Source organism: Hippocampus bargibanti, linkage group LG02, assembly GCF_051943395.1.
Source record: "Hippocampus bargibanti isolate YZ-2025 linkage group LG02, ASM5194339v1, whole genome shotgun sequence".
Lineage (NCBI taxonomy): Eukaryota > Metazoa > Chordata > Actinopteri > Syngnathiformes > Syngnathidae > Hippocampus > Hippocampus bargibanti.
The window spans coordinates 14758401-14786016 of record NC_142735.1 but is presented as its reverse complement, the minus strand read 5'-3'; the positions used below and the strand labels follow the sequence as shown (position 1 = coordinate 14786016).

General features: G+C 40.9%; 1 protein-coding gene across 4 annotated transcripts in view; it reads left to right on the top strand.

Annotated features, from left to right (window-relative positions):
* Positions 1 to 27616, top strand: part of LOC148901656 (spermatogenesis-associated protein 13-like) — a 45763-nt gene that overhangs the window by 13656 nt on the left and 4491 nt on the right. For 2 of the 4 annotated variants that reach the window (XM_088989563.1, XM_088989566.1), the window contains 9 exons: positions 13822 to 14001; positions 14924 to 15013; positions 17235 to 17432; positions 18178 to 18357; positions 18815 to 19047; positions 20215 to 20344; positions 21214 to 21345; positions 25229 to 25472; positions 26511 to 26579. In XM_088989563.1, coding sequence (XP_088845689.1) covers positions 13822 to 14001; positions 14924 to 15013; positions 17235 to 17432; positions 18178 to 18357; positions 18815 to 19047; positions 20215 to 20344; positions 21214 to 21345; positions 25229 to 25472; positions 26511 to 26579 — 1456 coding nt within the window. Of the gene's footprint in view, positions 1 to 13821; positions 14002 to 14923; positions 15014 to 17234; positions 17433 to 18177; positions 18358 to 18814; positions 19048 to 20214; positions 20345 to 21213; positions 21346 to 25228; positions 25473 to 26510; positions 26603 to 27616 lie in introns of all 4 variants that reach the window. The other 2 variants (XM_088989565.1, XM_088989564.1) reach the window with 2 other exon arrangements.

Genomic DNA, 27616 nt, shown 5'->3' with positions numbered 1-27616 from the left:
GCAAAGGCCAAACAAGAGGCCTATGATGACTTGTATCCTCGGCTGGAAAGCAAGGAAGGTGAGACTGATCTTTACAGGCTGGCGAAACAGAGAGACAAAGATGGTAAGGACTTGCAGCAGGTTCGGGTGATTAAGGGTAGAGATGGCAATGTATTAACAGGTGCCAGTAGTGTGATGGCAAGATGGAAAGAGTACTTTGAAGAATTGATGAATGAGGAAAATGAGAAGGAAGAAAGAGTAGAAGACGTGACTGTTGTGGACCAAGACGTGGCAAACATTAGCAAGGATGAAGTGAGGAGGGCGCTGAAGAGGATGAAGGGGGGAAAGGTACTCGGGCCTGATGATTTACCAATCGAGGTATGGAAGTGTCTTGGAGAGGTGGCGGTGGTGTTCCTGACCGGGTTATTCAACAAGATCTTAGATAGTGAACAGATGCCTGAAGAATGGAGACGAAGTGTACTCGTGCCCATTTTTAAGAACAAGGGAGATGTGCTGAGTTGTACTAACTACAGAGGAATAAATTTGATGAGCCTTACAATGAAACTCTGGGAAAGAGTAGTTGAAGCTAGACTAAGAGCAGAAGTGGACATTTGTGAGCAGCAGTATGGCTTCATGCCAAAAAAAGAGTACGACAGATGCATTGTGGGCTTTAACAATGCTGATAGAGAAGTACAGAGAAGGTCAGAAGGAATTGCATTGTGTCTTTGTAGATCTGGAGAAAGCGTACGACAGGGTGCCCAGAGAAGAGCTGTGGCATTGCATGAGGAAGTCTGGAGTGACGGAAAAGAATGTCAGAATGGTGCAAGACATGTATCATGACTGTAAAACAGTTGTGAGGTGTGCTGTCGGTGTGACTGAGGAATTCAAGGTGGAGGTGGGACTCCACCAGGGCTCAGCTCTGAGCCCCTTCTTGTTTGCTATGGTCATAGACAGGCTGACAGACGATGTTAGACAAGAATCTCCTTGGACCATGATGTTTGCAGATGACATTGTGATCTGTAGCGAGAACAGGGAACAGGTGGCGGAGAAACTAGAGATGTGGAGATATGCCCTGGAAAGGAGAGGAATGAAGATCAGTCGCAGCAAGACGGAATATATGTGTGTGAATGAGAGGGAGCCAAGTGTAAGAGTGATGCTACAGGGAGAAGAGATAAAGAAGGTGGAGGATTTTAAGTACTTGGGGTCAACTGTCCAGAGCAATGGAGAGTGTGGAAAAGAGGTGAAGAAGCGTGTCCAGGCAGGCTGGAGCGGCTGGAGAAAAATATCAGGTATGATAGAAGGGTTTCAGCTAGGGTGAAAGGAAAAGTGTATAAAACAGTGGTGAGACCAGCCATGATGTTTGGACTGGAGACAGTGCCACTGAAGAAAAGACAGGAAGTAGAGCTGGAGGTAGCAGAGCTGAAGATGTTGGGGTTTTCTTTGGGAGTGACCAGGTTGGATAGGATCAGGAATGAGTACATTAGAGGGACAACTCATATTAGAGGCTTTGGAGAGAAAGTCAGAGAGGCCAGACTGAGATGGTTTGGACATGTCCAGAGGAGAGAGAGTGACTATATCGGTAGAAGGATGCTGAGCCTTGAACTGCCAGGCAGGAGACCGAGAGGAAAACCGAAGAGGAGGTTTATGGATGTGGTGCAAGAGGACATGAAGGTAGCTGGTGTGAGAGAAGAGGATGCACAAAACCGGGATAGATGGAGGACATTGATTCGCTGTGGCGACCCCTGAGGGGAAAAGCCGAAAGGAAAAGAAGACGAAAATGTACAAATGGCTGTTTTTTTTTTTCATTTTCTACCTTAAAGCAAGATCATTTAGATTGCACACTTATGCAAAGAGTGACCTCATGCGCACACAGAAATGAGACACATCACTTAAATTAAGATATTTGCATCACCAAAGAATATGGGATATTCCTCCAATCTTTTTAGATGGTTTTAATCACTCCCGGGACTGCTGTTGTTTCAAGATATGTTCATCTGCTTGATTATAGCATACACAAATATATAGTGCAAGTGCATCTCATTCTTGCGGTGATCAAATTAAGGCATGGCAGTAGAAGCTAATTTATTATTTCAACCACCCACATAAGAGATTGCTTAAGTCAGGTCTATAATTGTGATAAACTCTTGTGTTACAGACAAAGTGGTCGGAACTATCAGAAGCGGTCGGTGAACATTTTCACTGATCAGATGCTACTGTGATGTTTATTCTGAGGGGTTTGCGCTCTAGGTTTCTGAAAACTGTTTAAATTGACTTATGTAAATCTTGCTGGACAAACATACATGGCAAACCATCTCGAAAGAGTAGAAGCTCTCATAGTTGGACGTTTGGCATTCACCCTTCAATGTATTGCTGCACATGCGCTGGTGACCTTCTAAAATAAGACAAAATAGTTGACTATAAGGTATTCTAGTGGTGTCCGGTAGGCCTGTGTGAAAAATGTGATGGATTTTCCTGGCAGCTGACACTTCCTGTGTATATTATTTTGTCATCCTTTCTGCCTCTCAGGCCCCCTACTGCACCAGGGGGCATCAAAGAAAGTGCTCCATCACACACGTACCGTATTATGCAATCACTTCAGTCTTCGTATTTCTTCTTCACCCTTTACGTTCTTAGTTAAGAGCGAGAGCTCACCATGGGAATCTCTTCTTTTCCCCCCTCCTCAAATCGATGTGTATTTCACTCTGCCGTGTTTATATTTCACCAGCTCACCTCACTTGCATTCTTCCCAAGTTGTCATAATTTTGTTCGATTTTTTTGGGGGGAACCTGAAGTTATAAACGTCTCTTTTGACAAAAAAAAAATTGGGTTATGCCCTTTTTTTCCCCTTCTTTTTTAATACTCTATTTACTTTCTATTTTTGGTATTTGAACAGTCTTGCCGTGGATGTGTTCTTTATGTGCTGTGTAACCATCATTGGCAACGTGCAGAAGATATTGCTGCTGACTATTTGGGTGTAAGAAGACTGTTTATTATTGCCTGGAACAAAAAAAAATGACTTAATCATGAGGGATGTAACTATAATGCTTGAAGAATACTAATAATAGTAAAAATAATAGAATATTTTTTTCAACATTCTAACAGACATTGCATGCAAAAAAAGAGAGCCAGGAACCAGAAAACATCGCCACGATTCCAATGTTTAAGGGACAACTGACGTCTCCAGACAAGTTGTGACCATAATTTGTAAAATGGCTTCAAATGACTTCGACTGAGCATATTTTAAAAAGATTCCACCGCATATAGCTATATTTTACGTTTTAAGACTCGCGCTGAATATTCCGGAAGTCTTGTTTTTGAGTTGGTGACAAGTCCGTACGTGACGTCACTAAAGGAACGCCCCCTGACAGAAAAAAAAGACACATTTTAGCACTCCTTCCATCACGTCAATGTATTTTGCTGTATTGTTTGGTCTGAAAACCTTGTGTTGCACCCAAAAGCCGCCAGAAGAGGGTGTCCAAACTCCATATAAGGAATTTATCAGCCTGCGGAAACGGAGGTGGCCACAGGAGGTCGCCATTTTGTGCCTCTTTTCTGGTGATCGTTTCTCCCCAATGGTGCCTCAAAATGGCATGGAATAAATTATTTAATCGATTGCAGACATGTATGCTTTCCTCTTCATAACTATTTGAATCATATTGGAGGTGTAACAAGAAAGCATATTCTCCGAATCTGAAGCCATTGTTTTGATTCTCAAGCAATGCAAGACATCTTGGCGTGACATCACGAAGTGGGGGCGGGACTTTCTGAAAATGCCCAATTCGCAGCTCAATTTTTTGCAGATTTTGGACACTTTAAGTCATTTTTATTGGTGTTTTGCATTTGGATAAAAATATCATACTGCGTGTTTTGGGTATTTTAGATGCTATGAAACGTTTTTCTGATGTCAGTTAAGAAACAAAAAAGTGACGTCAGTTGTCCTTTAAGAGTCTTCTAATGAGTTGTGACACGAGTAAATACACTCATAACTGTCACAATGTAAGTGCAGTAATGCAGTGCTAGCCAGCAACAAATCGAAGCTGAAACAGGTCATGTCATTGTACTCATTTTCCCTCATAAATATCTATTTTTGCAGTTATTGTACAAACAAACATACATTCGAACCAGTGGACTCCTGTACCGCCTTATTGGAAACACAGCATACTCTAGTTTGTCCCAAAAGTTACTGCACATTTTCGAAATTATTGAGAGTGTAAATTGGAAATGCTGCTTTGATTCAACATGGGATTTGATCATCCTAAAGGAGGTAAAGTCCCCGTTGGGGGAAAAATAAACAGAAGACCTCTTGCCGTACAGATGCATACTTTCCTGCCGTTACTTTAATTTGTTTGAAGACTACTTTGATTTGTGAACAATAGTGAAATACATGCATATTCTAGGCATTTTTGAGTATAGATGCCCTGGGAAAAAGCAGGAGATCAGTGAGGTTGCTATGGGGACAGGAGGAAAACAAAAGAACAGGATCATACTGGAGTGGAAATGGGTGTGGCGGCCATTGCCTCAATAAACCAAATGCCCTGTGGCCACAAACAGATTTGATCGCTGAGACATCCTTATTCAGAGAGAAACATTATAAAAATGTTTGTGGTCTCGCACAGACTGACCCAAGAATGAAACTCTGGGGTTACAAATATGCATTAACTCGTAACCCGTTTTAGTCCACCCCTTGAAGTACTGCAAAGGAGAAGCCAAGATAATTACGTTATTTTTGTCTTCTTAATTTTACTGGGGCAGCTTTGAACCAAAGTATACCTAGTATTCAAATAAAAAATTGAGCTAGGAATCGATGACTAGATGACATGGCTATCTTAACAAAGTTCTGCACTTTATGGATGCTTTTTAAATGGTAGTTCCATTGACTCTTTCTGAGGTGTGTGGCATCTTTTCGTCCATCTACTGATGCTCCCATTTATGGTTTGATTCCTCATCAAAGGCTCAAGACCTCACTCCATAAGATGAACGACATATAAGTGCATCTGAGTAAATGCTTTTTAACAGCGATGTAATGTTGAGGATTTCACAGTGTCCAATGACCGTTGCTTAAATAGGTAAGAACGGGGAATGCCCTTTGCTAGAAAGATCATGTAAAGACAAATATTGTTTGCTGCAGGGGCTCTTTTCATGAAACTATTCATTATCACTGACAAATTTCTGAATATAAAGTGCGATGCGGATAACGATTTAATGTACTGTAGCCTTCAGCCCAGCGTCGGGACCCACAGTTTTCCTCTTAACAAAGATACACGAAATAAATAATAAACCGGTCGATCCAGTTTTATGTGGAATGACAATGTGTATAAACAAGATGAGAGCAAGGTCAGTAAAAGAGAAGAACATGTAGGGTCAGGTTTCAATGCTTGTTGTTGACGTAAAATAAGTTAAAGCTTTTATCAGATCTAAAAATGTGAGTAATTGTACTGTTTTAACAAACTAACGCATATGTAACGCATGAGTACATTAGCATTGGTGCCTGAGCAGATTTAGACTTTCAGATGTGACCTTTGTTGTCTAAATGTCAGGGAGATTGGAGAGTGAGCCCACAGTGGAAAGGCAGGCTTATGTAATATGCTCCCTATGCCTTTCACACACACGCACACACATACATATGCAAGAGCAGAGCAAGATCTTGTTTGAGAAGGGTTGTCATATCTTGGTGGTGATGCTCCGGACAGCTCTTTGCAATTCACTGAAAGCCTCACTTTCATGAACCTTTGCTTTTATCTCAATGTATGTGCAGAGAGTGCCCTGGAAATTATTTATGGCTTTAAAAATACTGATGCACTCCTTCTGGTGTTATTCTTTCAAACATATTCTGAGATCTTTGATCCAAACCTGAAGCACTCGGTGAAGATATGCTGAGTGGTTGACTTGATAACTGGTTTGGGAATGTGCTGACTGAACTGAACCAAATGTGTCCTATGAAATATATACAGTATATATTTTGTCTAATCACCGGCTGTACCCGGCGTAATCTTTGCAACAAGGAGGACACAAATATTTGAACAATGCATACATGTACTTCTCTGTTGAGTATCTGAAGTTTCAATAGATTCTAAACTTCTGTTATGCCTCTTTCTGACCTAGAGTTTGTTATATTACTCAATTGCCCATGGCTTCCATTTTTGTTTGTGGTTTATCAGTGCTATGTGGGACTACTGTTTGGAACACCTGTGTAATTTTGTAAAGGAATGTAATGTGTGAATTTAACTTTTAAATGCAAAGGAAAAACACTCACCGATGTTATTTGTTAGTGTATCTTTTACTGACCAATGCGTGTAGTGTTGTAGAGTACTTTTGATATTTCATACCTGTTAACATTGACTAATAGCCGCCTTTATAAATGATTCCAAATCCCGTATAAATGTTGTGGTACGACGTACATTATTTCTTCTTCTTTTTCTTTCGGGTTTTCCCTTCAAGGGGTCGCCACAGTAAATCAGTGTCCTCCATCTTTAGAGGTTTGATCCGCATGTTTGTTTTGGCCAAGCTTTTACGCCGGATGCCCTTCCTGACACAACCCTCTGTATTTATCTGGGCTTGGGACCGGCACAAGAAGACATATGTCCCTTTGTGGCTACAGAACAAGCAACTCGCTCAGTAAACACAAAATGGTAATCTGCACAGCAACATTCAAAAAAGCAAAAACTATACTCACCATTTGATGACAATGCTTGTATATACTGTATATAACCTGTGTGTCTAATTTTGTGTGTTAATGTGACGTTTTGGGTTAGTTGTTTGTCGTCAATTTCCCCGTCTCCTTATTTGAAACGATAAAAAAGCTAACACAAGCGGAAATGCAGACATTTTACTGCGCATGCGCGCGTTATGCTTTTATCAATCCGAATTTACGTAGCGATTAAAAAAAATACGATTGAGGATTACTTTTGCTGGTTTGCCGTGACAATAGTAGTGATGGGCGGCATCATTGTCGTTGGCGACCAGCGGTTGAGACAACTGGACAAAGACAAATTTTCTTTGTGAGATCGGTTCACCCAAAATTCCTGTATAAAAGTTGTACTATGCCGTGCATTATTCGAAATGATAAAAAAAAAATTATAAAATACGGGGAAAACGTATGAATTGATAGGTATCAGAATTTCCTTTAAACTTTAAAGAGGTCTGCGACTGCGTGTCAGCGAGTGTTAGCCTTTGATCGTTGTACAAAAACGAATTTACATCAAAATACGACTTTGAATGATTGTTTTGTCTCCCCCACGTGAATATTGACTATACGCGACCGAAGAGCGAGACTGGCTTCGGGCAGAAGGTTGGAAAATGCTGACATCATGTCAAATTACAGTGTTCAGCCCTTTAAAGAAAATGCCTCGTTTGTCATGACCCTCCCCCTCCAATGTGCGAATGATCAATGTTACAATTGCTTTGCATGGCACATAAAATGGAATTGTTCGTGATGGTTGTGAACACCTCTTTGGTGGTCAATGAAGTCAGCTAGGGGCTGCCCGTGCCCCTCCCCGCCTGGTGTGATGTCTGATGCCGGTAGTCTCGCGGTGGTGGCTGATGAGTATTAATTCAGGACCGCCTCTCCAACGCCGAGCCTTTCTCTCCCTGTTCCCGCTCACCGGAAGGCAGCTCAACAGCTGCAAACAGTGCTGCACACCGCCTCTCTCCCCCCCTGCTTTTAAGCTGCAGCCCGGAGAGTCGCTCGTTTGTCGGCCAGAGCAAAACACCGTCAAGGTGTTGAGCAGCAGCGAGAAATCGCGGTGCAGACTGATGACGATGATGATGGTGAGGATGATGCATCCCTTCCTCTGCCACTATGAATTACAAGACGCACTGTGAGGAGGCGTATCGGCATCTTTTTTGCCACGTTTTGCCCAACCGTGAAGGTGGATTACAGGCTCGCCTTGGGTCTTGACTGCTGAATACCGCCCGACTGAGAACGCCTCTCACGGCCCGCAGTGCTGCGCCATGGCCTTGGATGTCCAGACTTGCGCGGTGTTTACGGTGATCGCGTTGCTGGTGCTTGTGAACGTGCTGTTGATGTTCATTCTCGGTACTCGTTAATGGATCTGCGCTCGGGGCCCGGTTCGCAGCGCACTTCACTGTCACGCAGGAGAGGAGAGACAGGCGGTGCGCGGTGGTTAAGAGCGGGGACACCAGGCGCTCCATCACGGCTACGCGTTGAAATGAATGACGTTGGTACAACATAATGTATTTGTGTTATCCACCCCCACTTCCCCCGATCCTTCGTTGTGTGGTGTGTCCTCTCACCGTTCGTTTGTGATAGATTATGTTTGGTGGTGGTGCGGACACACGAGACCTGTGATGCTGTAACCTTTCTCTGTGGTCACTCGAGTTGCTCCTGCATATAACGACGTCCCTTTCGTCGACATCCTCTGTTTGTTCTCTCCTCCATGTTGTATTCCATGGCTTATGAGCATGAGAGTAATTGGATTCTTTTGGTATGTTACTAGACTGGGTGATATCCTCACACCTCATCCTGCTGCCGCATGATTTTTATTCTTTATTGGTGACAACATGGCAGCAAATATGTGAATTTCCAACTCAGGACAATGTGTTATTCCTCGCAAAGAGGCCTGCAATTGAGATATGCGCTGCAGATGCTGCAGGATTGTGGTACTTGAACAGTAATCGGCTGTGTGGGCAAGGCTAAGCAAAATAAAGGAGGACCTCCACATTAGGTTTTCCCCATTATAGATGCAGTCAAACTCTGCTCACATTTCCAGTCCTAGAATATCCACACGTCAACAATGCATATGATGCTGAGGCTCATGGCTCTGTGTTTTTATCCGCCAAGTGAAAAGCCATGTTGGAGGGAAAATGCCCCTTCCATTTCTTCCGCATGCAGTAGCATGAACCAATAAAGGATGGGAGGCAGGTGTCATAAATGTTTAATGAATTTTATAAATAGATATGCTAAAAGCCCATCTCAGAGTTGTTCATGACATTCCTATTATTAGTGGTCGCGGCCAGTTTGACTTCTGTTTTTTTCCTCCTTTTTTGACAAAAGTGCTCCCTCACCTTGTAGGCTCAGTTCTATGTTTGTTTAGTGAAGGTGGAATGGTTTCACTACATGTGTAGACAAATTCTTGGCTGCCATTTGCATTACAAGGGAAGTGAGCTCTTTCACTTGTCATGGCATGCGGGCTGATTTTCTTTTCATTGTAGGACAAAGCTTGAATTTCCTTCCACTTATGGGCCCACATAGAACTGCAAGCAGAGCAAGCATGATGTTGTGTACTCTTGGTTCGTGACTATGGCACCATTTTAAACTAAGCGGCACAGCACGTGTCCACACATCAGCAAGTGCATGTTGGCGGTCGTTTATTTTTGTGTCTTGCAGGTATAGACGGTGTCATCTTTTATTTAATTGCAAGGCATTCAAACTTTTCCGGTCCCTTTGTGTCAGTTGCCTTCTGTGAGCGTTCTGTTCACCTTTATGCAGGGTATAAATGTGTGTATGATGCGCGTGAGTGACAAAGCCATGTGTACGAGAGGGGTGCTGCTGTTTCTTACTGATTTTAAGAAGAGCTCTTTCTGATTGGCTCCCAGACTCGGGGTATATGTGTCTTACATAACTAGGTTGGCAGACGCAGGGAGGACGGACCACGAGACTCACTCTGTGCGTCAGAAAGAGAAACCTCTTTTTGGAATAGAGCACCATGTTAAACGACAGTTTGGGATTTGCTCTCACGAAATACTGTGGTTTTTAGCTCAATTGAAAGGGATCGTCATTCATGATCATATGATCCGGAATTCTCCATGCATGCGCTGTCCTTTCAGTTACATGCTACGAACATGGTAAGGCTTGTTGAAACATGTATTTGCTTAGGAATGCTGCTGGTGCTTCAGTGCAACTCTGCAACAACTTCAAAGGTAGGAAGTATGCAGCAGGGGTGCCAGTGCAGCGAATGCCTATGCCATGTAGTGCCAACACAGAGTTTTGTAATTTATTACTCTGTGTTAATTTATATCACTTCAACATGCTACATAAGTCCACTCTTAAACAGTTCTCTGCATTGATTTGCTTTGACCTAAATACAGATATTACAATTTGAGTAGGATCCTGTTATATATTGGCGCAACTTGTCACACTGTCGGTCATTACAGCTGTCAGATCACAGGTCAGGAGTGTGTTTTTGGAAGAACATTTTGATGTTACTTGATCAAGCTCCGGAATGGCTGAATTTAGCGAAGGCAGGAGCATTTGTTGCGGTTGATGATATCATGATTTTAATTTATTCCCGAAATGTCAGGAAACAAATGTACTATATTGAAGGGTGCTGCTATCATTTAGGAGATGGAAAGAGGCAAAGTAGAGAACTGTATAAGAAGAATCATCGCTATGGTGACAAACTAGATTTTTTTTTGTCCCCTTTTGCCTGATGTCTGTTGCTCTTTTACAGCATATTGTGAGAAACTACACTATGGTGAAACAGGCAGAATATGATGTCGTTCAGTGATGTGAACCCGATAAATTGTAATGGTGGAGCATCAAGGCTGACCTCCGTCCTGTATGTGCTGGCCCAGTCAAGTCAATCATGCCATAATATATTTCTGTATTATAATCATTTCAGTTTGAATGATCTAAATCGAATTGCTCTTCCTGAATGGACAAATTTTTTAAATCATTTTGAGCAGCCTCCATCCATGCTGTTTCCATGGCAGCGTGACACATGTTTGTGCAGTAATCCTCCTCTCTTCCTGAAGTGAAGAGCTTTGAGATATAGGCCAGAGCTATTGTTGCAGCAGCTCACAGCTGTGATTGCCGATGTAATCAATCTACTTAGTGATAACTTTGAGCGAAACGCGCATGCAGAAATGGGTGCTTTTGAACGACATGTGAGGAAGAATTTCACAAATTCTCCCAATACGCTTACTGAATATGTTGACTTCGCTCATTGGACGCTTCATTAGAAATCCAGTATGATGCAGTGCTTAGTCTTGTATCCTGAAAACGAATACCTTCCTGACTATGTATAGTCTATGGTTTTTTTCTTGCGTTTTATTTTTATTGGACCAAATATAATATTCTACATACAATATCACTAATCCAAAATACTAATCAAACAAATGATCTTTCTCTCCAGAGTCAAAACATTTAACATTATAACCCAAGTTTAAAATACACATATCAAGTTAAATGTATCCCAGAAATGGTTGCAAATTCTTTGTAAATGTCAAAATCATGATAAAATCAATGATCCCACCCCCCAACCTTGAAGTTGTAATGATATTAGCAAATCGTGTTTGCATGTTTGACGAGTGATGCCTGGCTATAGACCAAAGGAGCATGCACACTATTGCAAGTCAGTCTGATGAGAGCCTACGAGAGCCACACATGTCAATTGCCTTCTCCCTCCAACCAACACAGATGTCCTAATAAAGAACCTCAAATCTATCCAGAAGTTGTATCATTTACCGAACTCGCTTACACAAAGCAACACATGGTGTCAGAAGTGGGATTGCAAACCAAGTGTTTTCTGATAACGGTCCACAATTTGCCAATGAGAAGTTCAGAAAATTTGCGAAGTAGTGGGACTTTAAACACATAACCTCAAGTCCACATTTTCCACAATCCAATGGCTTGGTGGAAAGTTCTGTCAAGACTGTGAAACGGCTGATGTACAAGGCAACAGACAGTGGAACTGATTTCTACCAGAGCTCGCTGGTGTATCGCACAACGCCGCTCGAGTGTGGTATGTCCCCGGCCCAGCTACTCATGGGACGCGTGCTGAGATCCAACTTACCCATCCCGGAAAACCTGCTAAAGACAAAGGAAGGGGAGAAAGTGGGGAAGATCAAAGAACAACAGAAACAAAAACAAAAGTTCTACCATGACAGAGGAACACGGAACCTACCTGAACTACACACCGGTGACCAAGTACGGTACAAAGACAAAACAGAGACATGGTAACAGAAAGGGACTGTTCTGCGTCAGATCCAACCAAGGTCATACAACATTCAGACAGAGGAAAGTGCTGTTTTAAGAAGAAACCGCCAAGATCTTCTCAAAGAACCAACCATAGCAAGTCAACGAACAGAGACTGTAACAGAGACTGTTGTAACACCTCTAATTCCAGGACATGCTATCCGAAAATCCTCAAGGAAAGTGAAACCACATGAGAGACTGATTGAAACCATTTAACATGTTTTTCTAAGTGATCATGTGGTGAAAAAATGATTGAATGTTTCATGTGAATGCTTCATTTATTATTGCAAAATCTGGAAAGACCTTATTCAAGTTTAAATTTGCTAATTACTGACATAATTAAATTCATTACATTTGTTAAAAGTAAATAATTCAATTAAGAAAGGGAGATGTAATGATATTAGCAAATCGTATTTGCATGTTTGACTAGTGATGCCTGGCTATAGACCAAAGGAGCATGCGCACTGTTGCAAGTCAGTCTGATGAGAGCCTACGAGAGCCACACATGTCAATTGCCTTCTCCTCCCTCCAACCAACACAGCCGTCCTAATAAAGAACCTCAACTCTATCCAGAAGTTGTATCATTTACCGAACCCGCTTACACAAAACAACACAGAAGTTATTTATGGTTTCATGACATGTAGCAATGAACCAACATGAAAAATGGGATTGCTCAAGAAAAACCTGTCATGTCTTGCACGTTTTAACGCAATGCCCTTTGTATATTTTCAATCGTATCCTGTCGTCCCTCTTATCACAGTTTAACATTTCTCCCTTTTTGTATTATATGTGTGTTGTTTTGCAATGCAATGAAATAATAAAAGCAGTTTTACATTACAAATAAGTTATTCCAGAGGTGGAGGTTTTTTAATGAGCCAAATCCCAGTAAAGACATGGTTTAGATTTCATCTTAAGGGTTGATATACTGTAGTTTACCCTCTGTAGAGTAATTATGTACTGAGTTCCAAAGCAGATCTTGACTTGGTTCCAACAGGTTGGCCACAACTGCATACTTAGTTAATGTTTGGGCTGGAGCATTCTGGTTAAGTAGACTCGAAACTGGAAGAAGTTGTATGGAGCTTTATCAAAGATTTATGCGTCACGTGGACATCAAGTTGGTCTCTAGGCGGCAAAGCAGGATGATGATAGCATTTCTGTACACTAACTGGATGATTTCACTTTTCTGGGTCCCATTTAAACAATGTTGTGTTCTCGTGTCCTTTAATGCGAAGGACATTCAGCTGCCTGTATCTGTGACGTTGGGTCCGAGATAACAGTAATTTCATTTGTGCTGTATGTCGTGCATATTAGCATATATGACAATAAAGCTGACTTTGACTTTGAATGAATGCCAATTAGCTCACAGGCCATGACCCCCCACCCCCTCTTGACCGATGCATGTCTGAACACTGTGTTGTCTCTCCTGTCATGGTTTTGCCCTTTTTGTGTTGTTGCACTTTGTTATATTGGTGCTGTGGTTTGTATTAGCAACCGTGTCGTTTGCATTCCTTCATATGACCAGTGGGCTTTGAGCGTTTGTGTCTGCACCCTCATGGGTGGTTTCTACACAAAGGACAAGTATTGTAATTACTGTCACATCTATTTAATCAGTTCATTCAAATTGAAACACAAATCACAGAGCAATTTTTCTTTATAATAATGTACATATAATACCTTCAACATCGACACCACATGGATTTTTTTAAATATGCATAAGAAAGCACATACATAAGCCACAGATTGAGGTATAATTTCCCGAATGTCCTGTAAATGTGAGTCTGCAGTGATTTCTGATGACACTTGGATAGGGTTATTACAACAATGTTGTCATTGGTGTCAACCCAGTTTGAGAAGAATCTTAATGAGCTGTGATTGATATATATTATCTGTTCTCGCCTATTCTTTAGTTGATAAGTGGAGGGTCAATCGTCAACGCTGAGGCAGTATGGGACCATGTGACCATGGCGGACCGGGAGTTGGCGTTTAAAGCCGGAGACGTCATAAAGGTGCTGGACGCATCCAACAAGGACTGGTGGTGGGGCCAGATTGATGATGAGGAGGGATGGTTTCCTGCCAGCTTCGTGCGGGTGAGTCTGTTACAGCCGCAGCTGGCCCACAATTACAGACACATTATACACTCACACACACGTACAACAGGAGGCACATGTATATATGCAAACAAACAAAAACTGGTATGGTGGCTCTTCACACATATTGTATACACAATAGTGAATGATCATTTATTGGGCGAATTAATATTGCCTCACTAAAAGTAAATGCAGGGGATGTCCCTGCATTATTTTACCTCTAAAAAATTAAAATTAAAAACAGACCAGCATGGATTTGTTGTGTTTTCAATCTTGTCTTGTTGTCACGAGCTACGAGCAAGGCCACAGCCGCACGCAGGTCTTGCTTACATCATGGGCAAGACCAGCAGCGAAGGTATAACAAAGCAGGCATGATTCACTGGAACGTTCGGTCCCTGTGCAATTCACTCCACCAACTTAGTCACAGCCAACCAGTTGGGTGCGGTCGTTGCTCTGCTCCTAGCTGGTGACATCAGCAAAACATCAGCTGGTCACCAGCTATCACCCATTACTAGCAGGGGGCCCCAGCAACATGCTGGTTCTGCTCAGCAGTTCTGTTTTTGTTTTTGCTTTTGATCTTAGCACGAAAACACAAGAAAACACATTGCTGGTCTATGGTGTTTTTGTTTTGTTTTGTTTTTTTGCTATGTTGTGATCATTTAATGACGCACATCTGAACACAACCAACCCAACCCTGTTTGAACTGATGTCTGATGAAGCCACCGTGTCTTATTTCTTATTGGGGCTCACTGAAAGACGATAAGGGATCCTTGTAGGTGGAGGCACACAGCAGAATGCCTTTCCCACCTGCAGAAAACCCTCATTGCCATTCCCACATGTCCACCCTGCCATTGTCACTCCCAAGAGGGCCGGACTGTCAACCAAAAAGTATCTCTCTGTTGTGTCATTCTTTTTCTCCAAGGTGGAACCCCACCATCCTCAGCCCCAAACAAAACAGGTTTTCTATATCAACCCCATAGCAACTCCACGGTTCCAAAACACCACGTCAAAGGTGCGTTTTTTTTTCCAGCCTCATCCAACCATCTAGCCCGTCCAACCCACCACGCAACGCACCCTCAATATTACCAAACATTAACATCATCCAGTCAGCCTTTACAGGTGTCATGGATACTAGGTCATTGTGATGAGTCAAAAGTAAAGTTCTTCATTTTCTTGTTCAATATTTGGAGCCAAAATATTGCTACTCCTATAGATATAAAATATATGAATGCATTATTAAAAATGTTTTTTTTCCAGTCCAGTTCATTTACTGTTGACTCTGACTATTTTTTTGTTTGTTTGTAAGGCTGCGCTTCTGAGTCTCGTCTCTGCAGTTCAGTGCTCTCCCACCAGTCACTCTGCTTGTCTGTGACGCTGCATTTCTCATCCCGTGTTTGGCATTCTACCTGTCAATTTTTCTTCACTGTTATACTGTATTGGAAAAGTGTGTTTCGTCCGGTGTTGGCTGCTGGGCATTTAAAGTCACGCTTACTGTGCTCTTTCTATTAGCAGGATTGGATATTATTTGTGTCAACCTGTGGGTATGAATGTTGGGGGGGGTGCACGTGAGTAAATTTTCAAAGATCTGAATTAGTTATAGAAAGTGAACACATCACTGTTAAAAACAATTCAATGAAAAAACAACAATAGGTGAAGTGGCAAACTGTTAACTTGGGCTGTGTTTCTGCACTATTCATGTGGCCATGTGGCAATATCCCTTACTAAATGGTGCTCATTTTTAATGCAGGCATCAAAGGTCACAAGCGTCCAATGTTGGATTTTGGCCTTGCCGTTTGTGTGCAGACAGTTCTGCAGATTCGCAAAATCTTGGAATGATATTCAGAATCAAAAACTATTAAATTCCGAAATTCCTTGCTATTGTATATTGAGAAGTGTCATTAAACCAATCTCTCTAGCATCCAAAAAAGGATGTCCCCAGGTCACTCTATTTCCCAACGCATCATGCCCCACCAACCACCCCTTAGGGCAGGGGTCGGGAACCTATGGCTCGCGAGCCATATATGGCTCTTTTGATGATTGCATATGGCTCGCCGATAAATATTACATATTATAATACATATTGTCGTTTTTTTCGTCGTTCATTTCCCGTTGGGGCTGCAGTTGGCGGAAAGCGCCATTTTGATTGGAGGACACTGACCTAGAATGGCAGAAAGCGCCATGTTGATTGGATGATAGTGGCCGTCATGTTGAAACAGGTAAACGCCGCTTTAAATGAGCCCAACTTGTGCACTTCAGCCTGAATGCACCGGAGAATTAGAGGAGAGAAAATGTTCTGATTCTAATTTGCAATGAAACAATACCATCGATGAAACAGTCGAATGTCAGTGACATTTTAACAAGCCCCATGTTAACGTAGTCGATTGCAGATAGCAAGTGTGGAAGCTTATGAGCCGTGTGCAGGCTAGCTAGCAGTAACTTCGCCTCTGGACCGGCAAATTGAATTTCATTCCGATCGTTTTGCTGGATTTTTACCAAACACGAGGAACGGAAAACCATCCATGTTAACGGTGAGTACTATCACAAAGTTATTTTAAATAATACATTCTGATATTTTGTTGAAAAGTGGCCGCGCGTGCGCACGTGTGTGTGCGCGCGCACGCGAGCGAGCGTTTGTATGTGCGCGCGCGCGTGCGTGTGGCTCTCGCTGAAAAACATTTCTAAATATTTTACTTTTATGGCTCTGTTAGTCAAAAAGGTTCCCGACCCCTGCCTTAGGGGGTCTCGAGCAAGTTACATATATGTAACATATACTGTTGATTTCTAAAAACATATTTATCAGTAAAATTGTTTTTTTTTGTCGCTCAGGAAGCCTGGTATTTTAACAATGGTGTGTTCACTTTTCTCTGTAATCCCTATATGCATTTGCCTGAATAAAAAGGGAAGAGATCACATACAAGTTTGGATACCCTCTAGAAACTAATCTTTGAAATGCCATAGTAATGTGCCATAGTAATTGTCTGATGTCGGAGTGTGTTTAAAATTTGATTTCAGGATGTGTGTGTGTGTGTGTATATATATATATATATATATATATATATATATATATATATATATATATATATATATATATATATATATATATATATATATATATATATATATATATATATATATATCTTTGCTTTGTGAAAATATTTTCAATGTCGTTAACACACAACTTACCAAGTCATTGCATGTCCATGTTTGTGCGTGTACATTTTATTTGTCCTTAGTTGTGGGTGAATCAAGAGGACGGCGCAGGGGAACCAGCGGAAGGAACAAGCGACATTCAAAATGGTCACCTGGATCCAGCCGATTGTTTGTGTCTTAGCTCACCTCTCCAGAACCGTGACCAGATGAGAGCTAACGTCATCAATGAGATCATGAGCACGGAGAGACACTACATCAAACACCTCAAGGACATTTGTGAGGTACAAAATGCATACAGGCTAGCTAAAAGGTACAAAGTAATTATTAGATGGCATTCTTAACTGTGAGTCAATACATACTTACGAATTATGGAAAATCAACATTTTAATATCAGTTTCCCTGGGTTCCAGCCAATTTATCAGGTTTAAAGTCAACTGCACTTCTACCCTCACTGTTAGAGTGGCTTTCAGCTGCGAATCCCCCATGGATATAATTTTTGGCCAGTTTCTTTTTTTCTGCTAGAGTCAGGAACGCTGACTTGAATTGAGGTTTGCAATGTCTGGAGTTTTTTGCAGGTCAGTATAGGTTCCTTTGCGAGTTCCTGGATGAGTCGTTGTCACACTCTTGGAGTAATTTTACCTGGCCGACCAATGTGTTAGTTTTATCCATTTGTGGATGGTGGCTCTGACAGTGGTTCGCTGAAGTCCCAGAGTCTTGGAAATGCCTTTGTAACCTTTTGCAGACTGATTGATTTCATTTTTCCCCCTAATTTCTTCTTTACTTTCTTTGGTTTGGGCATGATGCATTTGATTTTTGAGATCTTGTAGCTTAGCTCACTTTTTTATTACAACTTCTAATGATGTAAAAGTAAAAATATGTCCCTTTACATTCATCCTCATCATTGGGCACGATATACCTTCGAATCACAATTTGAAATTACTGTTAGTTCTACTTTTTATTCAATTGCAGCCTCCCATCCTTCTCATCTTTGAAAGCACGATTGAACTTAAAGCCTTTGTTTTGCAGGGTTACCTTCGCCAGTGCAGGAAGCGTGTGGACATGTTTAATGATGACCAACTGAAGGTCATCTTTGGAAATATTGAGGACATATATCGCTTCCAGATGGGATTTGTTCGAGACTTGGAGAAACAGTACAACACAGAGGAGCCCCACCTCTCTGAAATTGGGCCATGCTTTTTAGAACATGTAAGTATATTGTGCAAAATCAAAGCTGTTTTTAAATATGAACTCAAATTAATAGGCTGAAGCATGCACCACCAGAGTACACGATCCTATAAACAATTTAACACAGACATGTGCTCATATCCCATTCTGCTGTTCCTGTTCTGTTCTTCTGCCGACCGAAGGGAGAATTATGTGTTTTGATAGACTTTTTTCAGAACTGTTTTCAGCTTAGGTTTTCGTGGCCATGCTGTTTTTGTCATTGTAGTATTCCTCTTGAGTCGCATAGGTTGCAGGAATGTACATGACGAACATCATTTTAAACATATCTAGGTCAATCAGGAATATTTAAAAAAAATATTCTCCAATTCATGTTTAAGCTTAGGGTATTGAATTCATTTTATTTATTTTAATTTAAGCTTAGGGTATTTGATTCGTTCTATTTATTTTTAACTGACATTGCTGCTCTTCTTTATTACAGCAAGATGGTTTCTGGATATATTCAGAATATTGTAATAACCACTTGGACGCTTGCATGGAACTGAGCAAGTTGATGAGGGACGGCAGGTACCAGCATTTCTTTGAGGCCTGTCGACTCCTTCAGCAAATGATTGACATTGCCATAGACGGCTTCTTGCTCACCCCTGTCCAGAAGATCTGCAAATATCCCCTCCAGTTGGCTGAGCTTCTTAAATACACTGCACAAGAGCACAGGTATGACACATCGTACAAAAAACAGCGTTGTATTAGTAGGCCTTAATCCTTTGAAAATAATCTATTGTGAATTAACTAATTCACCGCAATTGCCGAATGTATTCGGGAATTTAAAAGCATGACATGGAGTTTTGTTATTTCTTGCCGATATTGGGAGGTGTCGATAAAGCGCTGGTCAGACCTATGGCAATGTTTTTCCCTCCCACGAGGGGGTAGACTTTGCCTTTTGTACAGCCGCCCCCATTTCAAGCTCAGATAACTCCAGACCATTTAACTTGTTTTCTGATGGAAGAGTAAGGTTTCTTACGCTGCATTGAATGTTTATGTAGTCCTTCAATTTGAGTGAAAATGACAAAAACCCTGGCACAGGAGTGGAAACATTTTTGCTCACCGTCTGGCAGTGAATGAGTTAATCTTGTTTGATTGTATTTTCAATTTTTGGATTGTATCAGATTTTAATTTTTGATAAAAGTACAGAATCAGAGCTTTAGAATTATCTTTGAAGGTACAGTATTTGAAGAAAGGCCCTCTTTTGCCCAAACTCATACATATTTTCATGTAGTTTTTTATGATAATACTAGAGCAGCGTGTTGTACCGGAGGCAAATTCCTTGTGTGTTCTACATAACTGACCAATAAAGTTGATTCTGATACATGAAATGTCAGACGTTTATTATAATTATAATAATTATATATACAAGTCATGCACAGAAACATCGTGTCAGACAACAGAAACGTTGTGTCAGGAAACACAGAAACGTCGTGTCAGAAATTTCGCATAACTCAGCCAGCTGCAGGTCATTCACAAACCAGGCGCTCTCAGCCAGAAAGGGACAAGTGCCAGCTCCGCCAGCCAATTCACAGCGTTTGACTGCAGAGAATCTGCCAAGTACAGTCCATCTCTCTGTCAAACACATACACTCTATATTTAGATATCTTGCAGTCAGTGGAAAATATGGAGAAATCACAATCAAATGTAGTCGTTTTTACAGTCGCTAGACCATGTGGGTAATTAGAATTCAGTAGTGTCTTGACTGGTTCTTGGACCTTGTTCCAGCAGGCTGACCTTTGTTACTTCAGTGTACAAATCCAGAGTGTCCAGTTTTCAAAGAGCTTCGCTTAATTCCCAAAGTGTCATGATGTGCTTCTACTCTGTCTATTTCTCTAGTGACTATAGATACGTGGCAGCAGCTTTGGCAGTAATGCGAAACGTCACCCAGCAGATCAATGAGAGGAAGAGGAGGCTGGAAAACATTGACAAAATTGCCCAGTGGCAAGCATCTGTTTTGGACTGGGAGGTACGTGTACGTGTCTGTAGGCGTGTGCGTGCATGTATTCAAATTGCAAATGTTTTCACACTGGGTCTCCACAGTCAAAACTACAGCTGGAAACATGGGTGTAGCAAGCCATGTATTAGGTACCCAATATGTCACATTTTTTTTCTCATTGTGTGCTGGTAAAAATTTCATTTAGTCGAACCAATGTTGCAAAGTTCCTACCAGTTCATACAGCTCTGTGCCTCTCTGTCAGACTGCACATCGAAGGTGTGTGTACATATATATACATATGCGTATATATACGCATATGCATATATATACAGTAAAGTCTCGTTATATCGATATTCAAGGGAGTCCGAAAAAATATCGATATAACCGGGACTATCGATATATCCGAACCTGTTTGCATGTAATTTTCTCCGTGCGTGCATAGAAATAGTATCGATATAACCGGGACTATCGATATATCCGATATCGATATAACGAGACTTTACTGTATATATATATATATATATATATATATATATATATATATATATATATATATATATATATATATATATATATATATATATATATATATATATATATATATGCATATGTATATATATAATGGATAGATAGATAGATAGATAGATAGATAGATAGATAGATATCTATCTATCTATCTATCTATCTATCTATCTATCTATCTAACAGACACCGTAAATTCATTTGTCATTCTCATCCCTGCTATTGAATCTATGTACTCAAATTCTCGATTAGGAAAGGACGTTCTTATGCATCTTGGATTAAAATGATGAACCTAAAAATAATTAGATTGTTTCATGAGTCTTTCAACGAGGAAACCTTTGATTTGTTAATTTTTTTATCTGTTTTAATGTGTCTAGGGGGATGATATCTTGGACAGAAGCTCCGAGCTCATTTACACTGGGGAGCTGTCATGGATCTATCAGCCATATGGGCGCAGCCAGCAACGAGTTTTCTTCCTCTTTGATCACCAGCTGGTTCTCTGTAAGAAGGTAAAATGTATTTCTCTTTATTCACCTCTCATTTTGTTTTCCGTTTGCTTGAAACAAGATTATGAGGGAGAACACAAACCGAGTTCATCCAATGTTGACCAAAGAGCAGCTTGAAGGCAATGTGACTTCTTGCTTTGACTCCAAATTCACTGAATGACCAATTGCAAGTTACATGAACCCTCAGTTAAGTCCAAATTCTCGGCACATTTCTCAAAATGTAACCACGGTAGTTTGGGCTTCGATGCACCGAGGCTGTGCACCCCTGTCAGACGGGTGTTCATGCTCGACTACACTCAACTATACACGTACACGGAGGCACAGGCACGAAGGCAGTGAGACTCTTGGGCACACTGTCTCACCGAGGCGTCGGGAAGGCATCCTCACATGCATCCAAATGTGAACCCAAAATCCTTATCTTATACACACAGAAACACAGTTCTATGGCTTACATTCTTTTCTGTTAGTGCTGTCTTCAAAAATCATTTATTGCCTTCATCCATCCTCTATCTCTCATCACCAATCAGTCCTCACGCCACAACTCTATTCCGGTATGTCGGCAAGTCTCGGTTTTTGCAGTGCTAGTTAAAAAAAACTCCAAGGATATGCTGAATTATACGCATAGTTGTTTTTCCCCTCTTTTTTCTACACTTCCTTCTTTAGCTTTCTAAAGACAGTAACAGGCCTCTGGGGGTGTTCACCCACCATCTTTTCCTCTTCAATTGTTCTTATCAGTATTGTACATAGATGCAGCTTTATCTCTGCATGCTCATTAGCTGTTCTGTTTTTCACTTTACACCTGCTGACCTCGTGAAACTGGCTGTTGTTTGGTCCTAAGGCAGGGGTGGGCAAACTTTTTGACTCGCGGGCCGCATTGGGTTCTAAAATTTGACAGAGGGGCCGGGCCAGGAGCATTTGGAGGGAGTGTTTGGGCCGGAAATACTCCGAACAAGTTATGTCCATAATTTATAAAATCACTTCAAATGACTTCGACTGAGCGTATTTTACAAAGATTCCACAGCATATAGCTATAGTTTACGTTTTAAGACTTGCGCTGAATATATGAAGTCTTGTTTTCGAGTTGATGACGATCCCCATGTGACGTCACGTTTGGACCGCCCTGACCGAGAAAGCGACATACAATGCATTTTGGGTACTTTGTTTAGTCTGAAAACTTCGTGTTAATCCGTGTTGATGCCGAAATTAGAAGGAAAACACATAAATAACGCCATGGTGAATCGTTGTGTGTTGCACCAAGACAACTATTTGATATTCGCTGACACAAATTCCCAGCTGACAAATCAGCCCATTTCCAACGGAGCTTGGGCGCAATCTTCTGCTTTTTCTGGGTGCTACATTGCTGTCATTGACGGCTCGAATTGATATGGGAGGACTCCTAGAATCAATTGCAAACATTTATGCTTTCCTCTTCAGAAGAACAAGAACAAGAAAACATCTTCTCCGAATCTGAAGCCATTGTTTTGATTCTCGAGCAACCTTCTGAAACTGGCCATTTCCGGATTCATTTTGAAGTCATTTTTATTGGTGTTTTTCATTTAACTAAAAATATCGGCCTGCCTGATTTGGGTATTTTAGATGCTATAAAACGTTTTTCTGATGTCAGTGGGAAACAAAAACAAAAAATGGTGCCGGTTGTCCTTTAAATGTAGTATGTACAAACCTCATAGCACAGTAAAAACACTACAACCCAATTTATTAACTGTCTTTCAAATGTGAAAAATATCCCTGATCAGTTAATAAATTTGTCTCAAGGAATATGCAAGATATGGCATTTACAAACTATTTCGCAGATACTTGGAGGAGGAAATGGAAATAGATTAAAATAACATATGCACTGTGATTTATCAAGATTGCGTCTGTTTTTAAGTTTCCATCGAAGGGGCAAAGAAATCAACATTTATTGAAAAATGGAATCACTTTCAACATTCAAAACATATTATTACACAACGAAATATTCAAGCTCAATAATACCTACTTGTGTTAAATTCCGCCAAATCATAGATGGTTTGTCCTGACCGCGCGCTCAACAAACTCCTCACTGACGCTCTCGCCTTCACGCGCTAACAAAACACGTGTACCGTCGCCGAGCACACAAACATAGACTACCTGCAGTTGAAATTTGCATACTCGGCTCGGCAGCCAATCAGAAGCCTGCTTCTTTCTTCCGGACTTTCGCAAGCGTTACAAAGTCGTGCAATTGCATGTCATTTTCCAAAATAGATGCACAGAACCTCAAACTAGAAGAAAGATTCAAAAGAAGCTAACAACATATGTGACGCTACAAAACGTAAATTTACATTAAACCGTGACTGTAAAGTGTACGTGAGACTTATGAAAGGGGCTTAGTGGCTCGTAGGAATCAATGCAAACGTTGCATTGTGCACCACAATGACAATCGACTACTGTAGCAAAATTTACACCCATACGCATTTGCCGTAAATTAAGCAAGGTAGCATTTGTAGTTGGTGCATTCTTGATTTAAAAAAAAAACTTTATACTTTGTGACAATGTTTCTTAATGGGATTGGTCTCATTTTGCTTCAAGTTGGGAAAAATGGGGCAGGCAACTTTTCAGTTATCTGCCCTGTTGTTCGCTACCTTTTTGTCATGAGTTTTAGACACTGTTTGTACTATAATTTGGGCAAGTTCGGCGGGCCGGATTGAAAAGCCTAACGGGCCGTATGTGGCCCGCGGGCCGTAGTTTGCCCATGCCTGTCCTAAGGCAATCATGCTGTGGCGATGAGTTTATGATAGATAGACAAAAGTAAATCAAGTTACGTTAGCCTAGGTCATTTGTGTGAGATGCATTGTTAGCATGATCAGATTTTGGAATTTCCCTTTCCTAAGATTGTGAATGTGTGTGTTGTATCATGCTCTGCTACGTTAATTGATTATAAAAGGTGATCTGCGGATAAATATAACCATTATAAACTAGTCTAGTTGAAATACAACCTTTTGAAATCTTCACATGTCCTAAACATTTAAGCTTTGTTCTTTTTGGTTTGCATAGTCCAATCTAGTGGCTGAATTTACCTTTCAACTAATATGAAATTAGTGCTGTCAGGCAATCAAAACATTTGTCCAATCAGTTAATAGGGGTCTGTAATTAACTGATCAAATTAATCATTTTTTTAATTTAATCTAAAAATTACTGAGATAACCTATATTTTCATTTTAAATTCATTACATTATTGAGGGATATGAAAAGATAAATGAAAATGTGGCATTGTAACATATAATGTGGTTTTTTTTTCAGTAGACTTGGACAGATGCAGTCCTAGCCATTTACTTTCTGCTCTATTTGTGACGTGTCAAAGTCCTACCTCCAATCTTTAGTTTTGACCGTGAGGGGGAATATCACTGGTTTGTTTGTTTGTGAGTGCCCTGCGATTGGCTGGCAATCGGTGTCTTCCATCTACTCACCGAAGATAGATGGGATGAGCTCCAGTACCTCCCAAATACTTATGCCAAAATGTACAGCTGGAATAGACCTGGTATTGATACTTGCCCATCCCAAACCAAATTATTCTTGAAGTCTGAGTTCAATAATAATCACAAGGTCACAGAGTTGAAACGATGCAAATTCTTTACCTTGCACAACTGATGTTTCAGTACACTTTTCAATGCCAGTGTTAAAATCGTGTTGGTAATTGTATTAGTTTGAAAACTGGCATCCTTCTATGTGCAAAGTGGGTGTTGGCTATTTGGGCAGCATATGGTCAGGGCTTCATAAGACAGACTGTTGGATTTGAAACAAGGTGGCTTGTTGGCCCCTCAGGAGAGATTTAAACACACGTACACGCACGCACACACTCACAGCACATACTTGCACTACACACAACTCATCTCTCTGTGTACCTCACCAGGATCTGATACGACGGGACATTTTGTACTATAAGGGTCGCATCGACATGGACCGCTACGAGGTGCGCGACGCCATTGATGGAAGAGATGATGATTTCAATGTAAGTGTGAAGAATGCCTTCAAATTGTGCAACAAAGACAGCGACGAGATCCACATCTTCCTGGCCAAGAAACCAGAAGAGAAGATCCGCTGGCTCAGAGCTTTCCATGAGGAGAGGAAAATGGTGCTGGAGGATGAGAAAATCGGTTAGTCACATCTTTGGAGAGCAGTTGCTTCATTCACAATGAGGAGGGTAGCTTCAGTCTTTGCTCTTATGTCATACAACTTATTTGCATTACAAAACTTTTTAACTAATTCACTGCCAGACGTGCAAAAATGTATCTTCTTCAGTGGCAGGGCTTTTATCATTTTCACTCAAATTCCAGGACCCACAGAATATTGAGTTTTAGGGCTACATCAACATTCAATAAAGCATTAGAAACCTTAGACTCTCTTCCTTCATCAGAAAAAAAAGTTTATTTCTAGCTTATTTGTTTCTGGAGTAACATGAGGTGCAAGTGGGCGCGGCTGTACAAAAGGCAAATGCTGCCGCCTCGTGAAAGGGAAAAAACATTGCCAGAGGTCTAACCTGCGCTTAATCAGCACCACCACAAGAAAAACCAAAACCCAAACAAATTCGGGAATGGCGTCATATTTTCAATTCCCAAATAAATTAGTTATGGCAGTGAATGAGTTAAGATGCACTGTATAATGGTACAGCTTGATGTAGGTTATTTTCTGCACTATAAAGCGCACCTGAAAGCCTTCAATCTTTTCAAAAGCTGACCATGTGCCTTATAATCCGGTGCACTTTATAGTCCGGAAAATACAGTCACCGTCAAAGGTTTGTCCTTTTTACCAATCGTGTGGATCCTGAGAAACAAACATTTACATTGCTATCCATCAAATGATTCTTACGCATATCTGTCAATTTTTTTTCCAGTACCATTGCTCCACTGTTTTCAATGCAATCAAATGACTTTGACCTTTCTGAGCCAAAATATGTATCCATTCCAAAAGAAATTTCCCCAGGTGACGTGACAATTATGCCAGTGGACCACTTGTGCGTCAGATTACTTTGGTCAAATGTCATTTTAGCAGCACAATGTTGTCATATTTGTATGGAATTGTGACATGGTGCCTATAATATCATATATGATATGATATTGGACTCATCAAAATTGAGCTGGAATCTTTAGTGTTGAGCTCATTCATTGGAACGTACTTTGTTGCTTGCTGTTTAGGTTTTGAGATCTCAGAGTATCAGAAACGGCAGGCAGCCATGACAGTGAGAAAGGTGACTAAACAGAAAGGTGAGGCAACAAGAAGATATCAGGTGACTTGCATTTTCTTTTCCTCGCTGGTCTGCTCTGTCTTCTCATTGTTGTTTACTATTTGTTCTACCTGCTTTTTCTTATCTACTTTCATTTTCTCTCCTTAAACACACAAACATGCATTGTATTGATGGGTGCAATGAGTAAACTGAAAAAATACATTATGTTACTTTTGGTCTTTCATTTGAGTTAAATGTTTGTCTGCTTACATGCAAAATGACTTGCCACGTGTCGTAAAGCAGTAGTTAAGCATCAATGAAAAGACAGAGGGACTGTTTGCATGAAGTGTGAAGTATTGAGTTTTAAAGATGACACCCGTCATGGCATCTGGATCCGGTGTCAGAGTAGTTGTTTTTTCTTACCTCCATCAGTGGTTTGGTTTTAGATTGAGCAGCATTCTTTTTTTCAGCTTAGCTATAGTATGGCAACTGTTTTTTGGTTTTAACTTGAAGTTAATAGCCATGGACTTCACATATGAGGAAAAGTTCACATTTGTAACCCTTGGCAAAGAAGGCAGAGAAGCATTTTTTTTACTTTGAACCCTTCAAACTACTTGACCGATGTATCAGTCTTTCTCAAAACGTGGGCTGAGTTCCACAATGACCCTCAACACAAAGCCAGACCATTCAGCCATTATCCAATGGATTGGTTATGACCACAGCTGTCAGTATCATTATTAGGATCCTGCAGAGCTTGCTGATGAGCTGTTCATTTGAATCAGGTGTGGTGCAGTAGAGAGGGATAGAAATCATGCAGGAAAGCAGCCCTTGAGGACCAAAGTTTGACACCTATGCCTTAGATTACAGAATATTAGCTCATTCCCTGCCAGACATGTGCAAAAATGTGTCCACTCAAGTGCCAGGGTGTTTGTCATTTTCACGCAAATTCCAGGACCCACAGAATATCGAGTTTTAGGACGACATAAACATTCAATGCAACGTAAGAAACCTTCGACTCTCTTCTTTCATCAGAAAAAAAGTGTTCATTCCAAAATTATATGGGTCTGGAGTTAACTG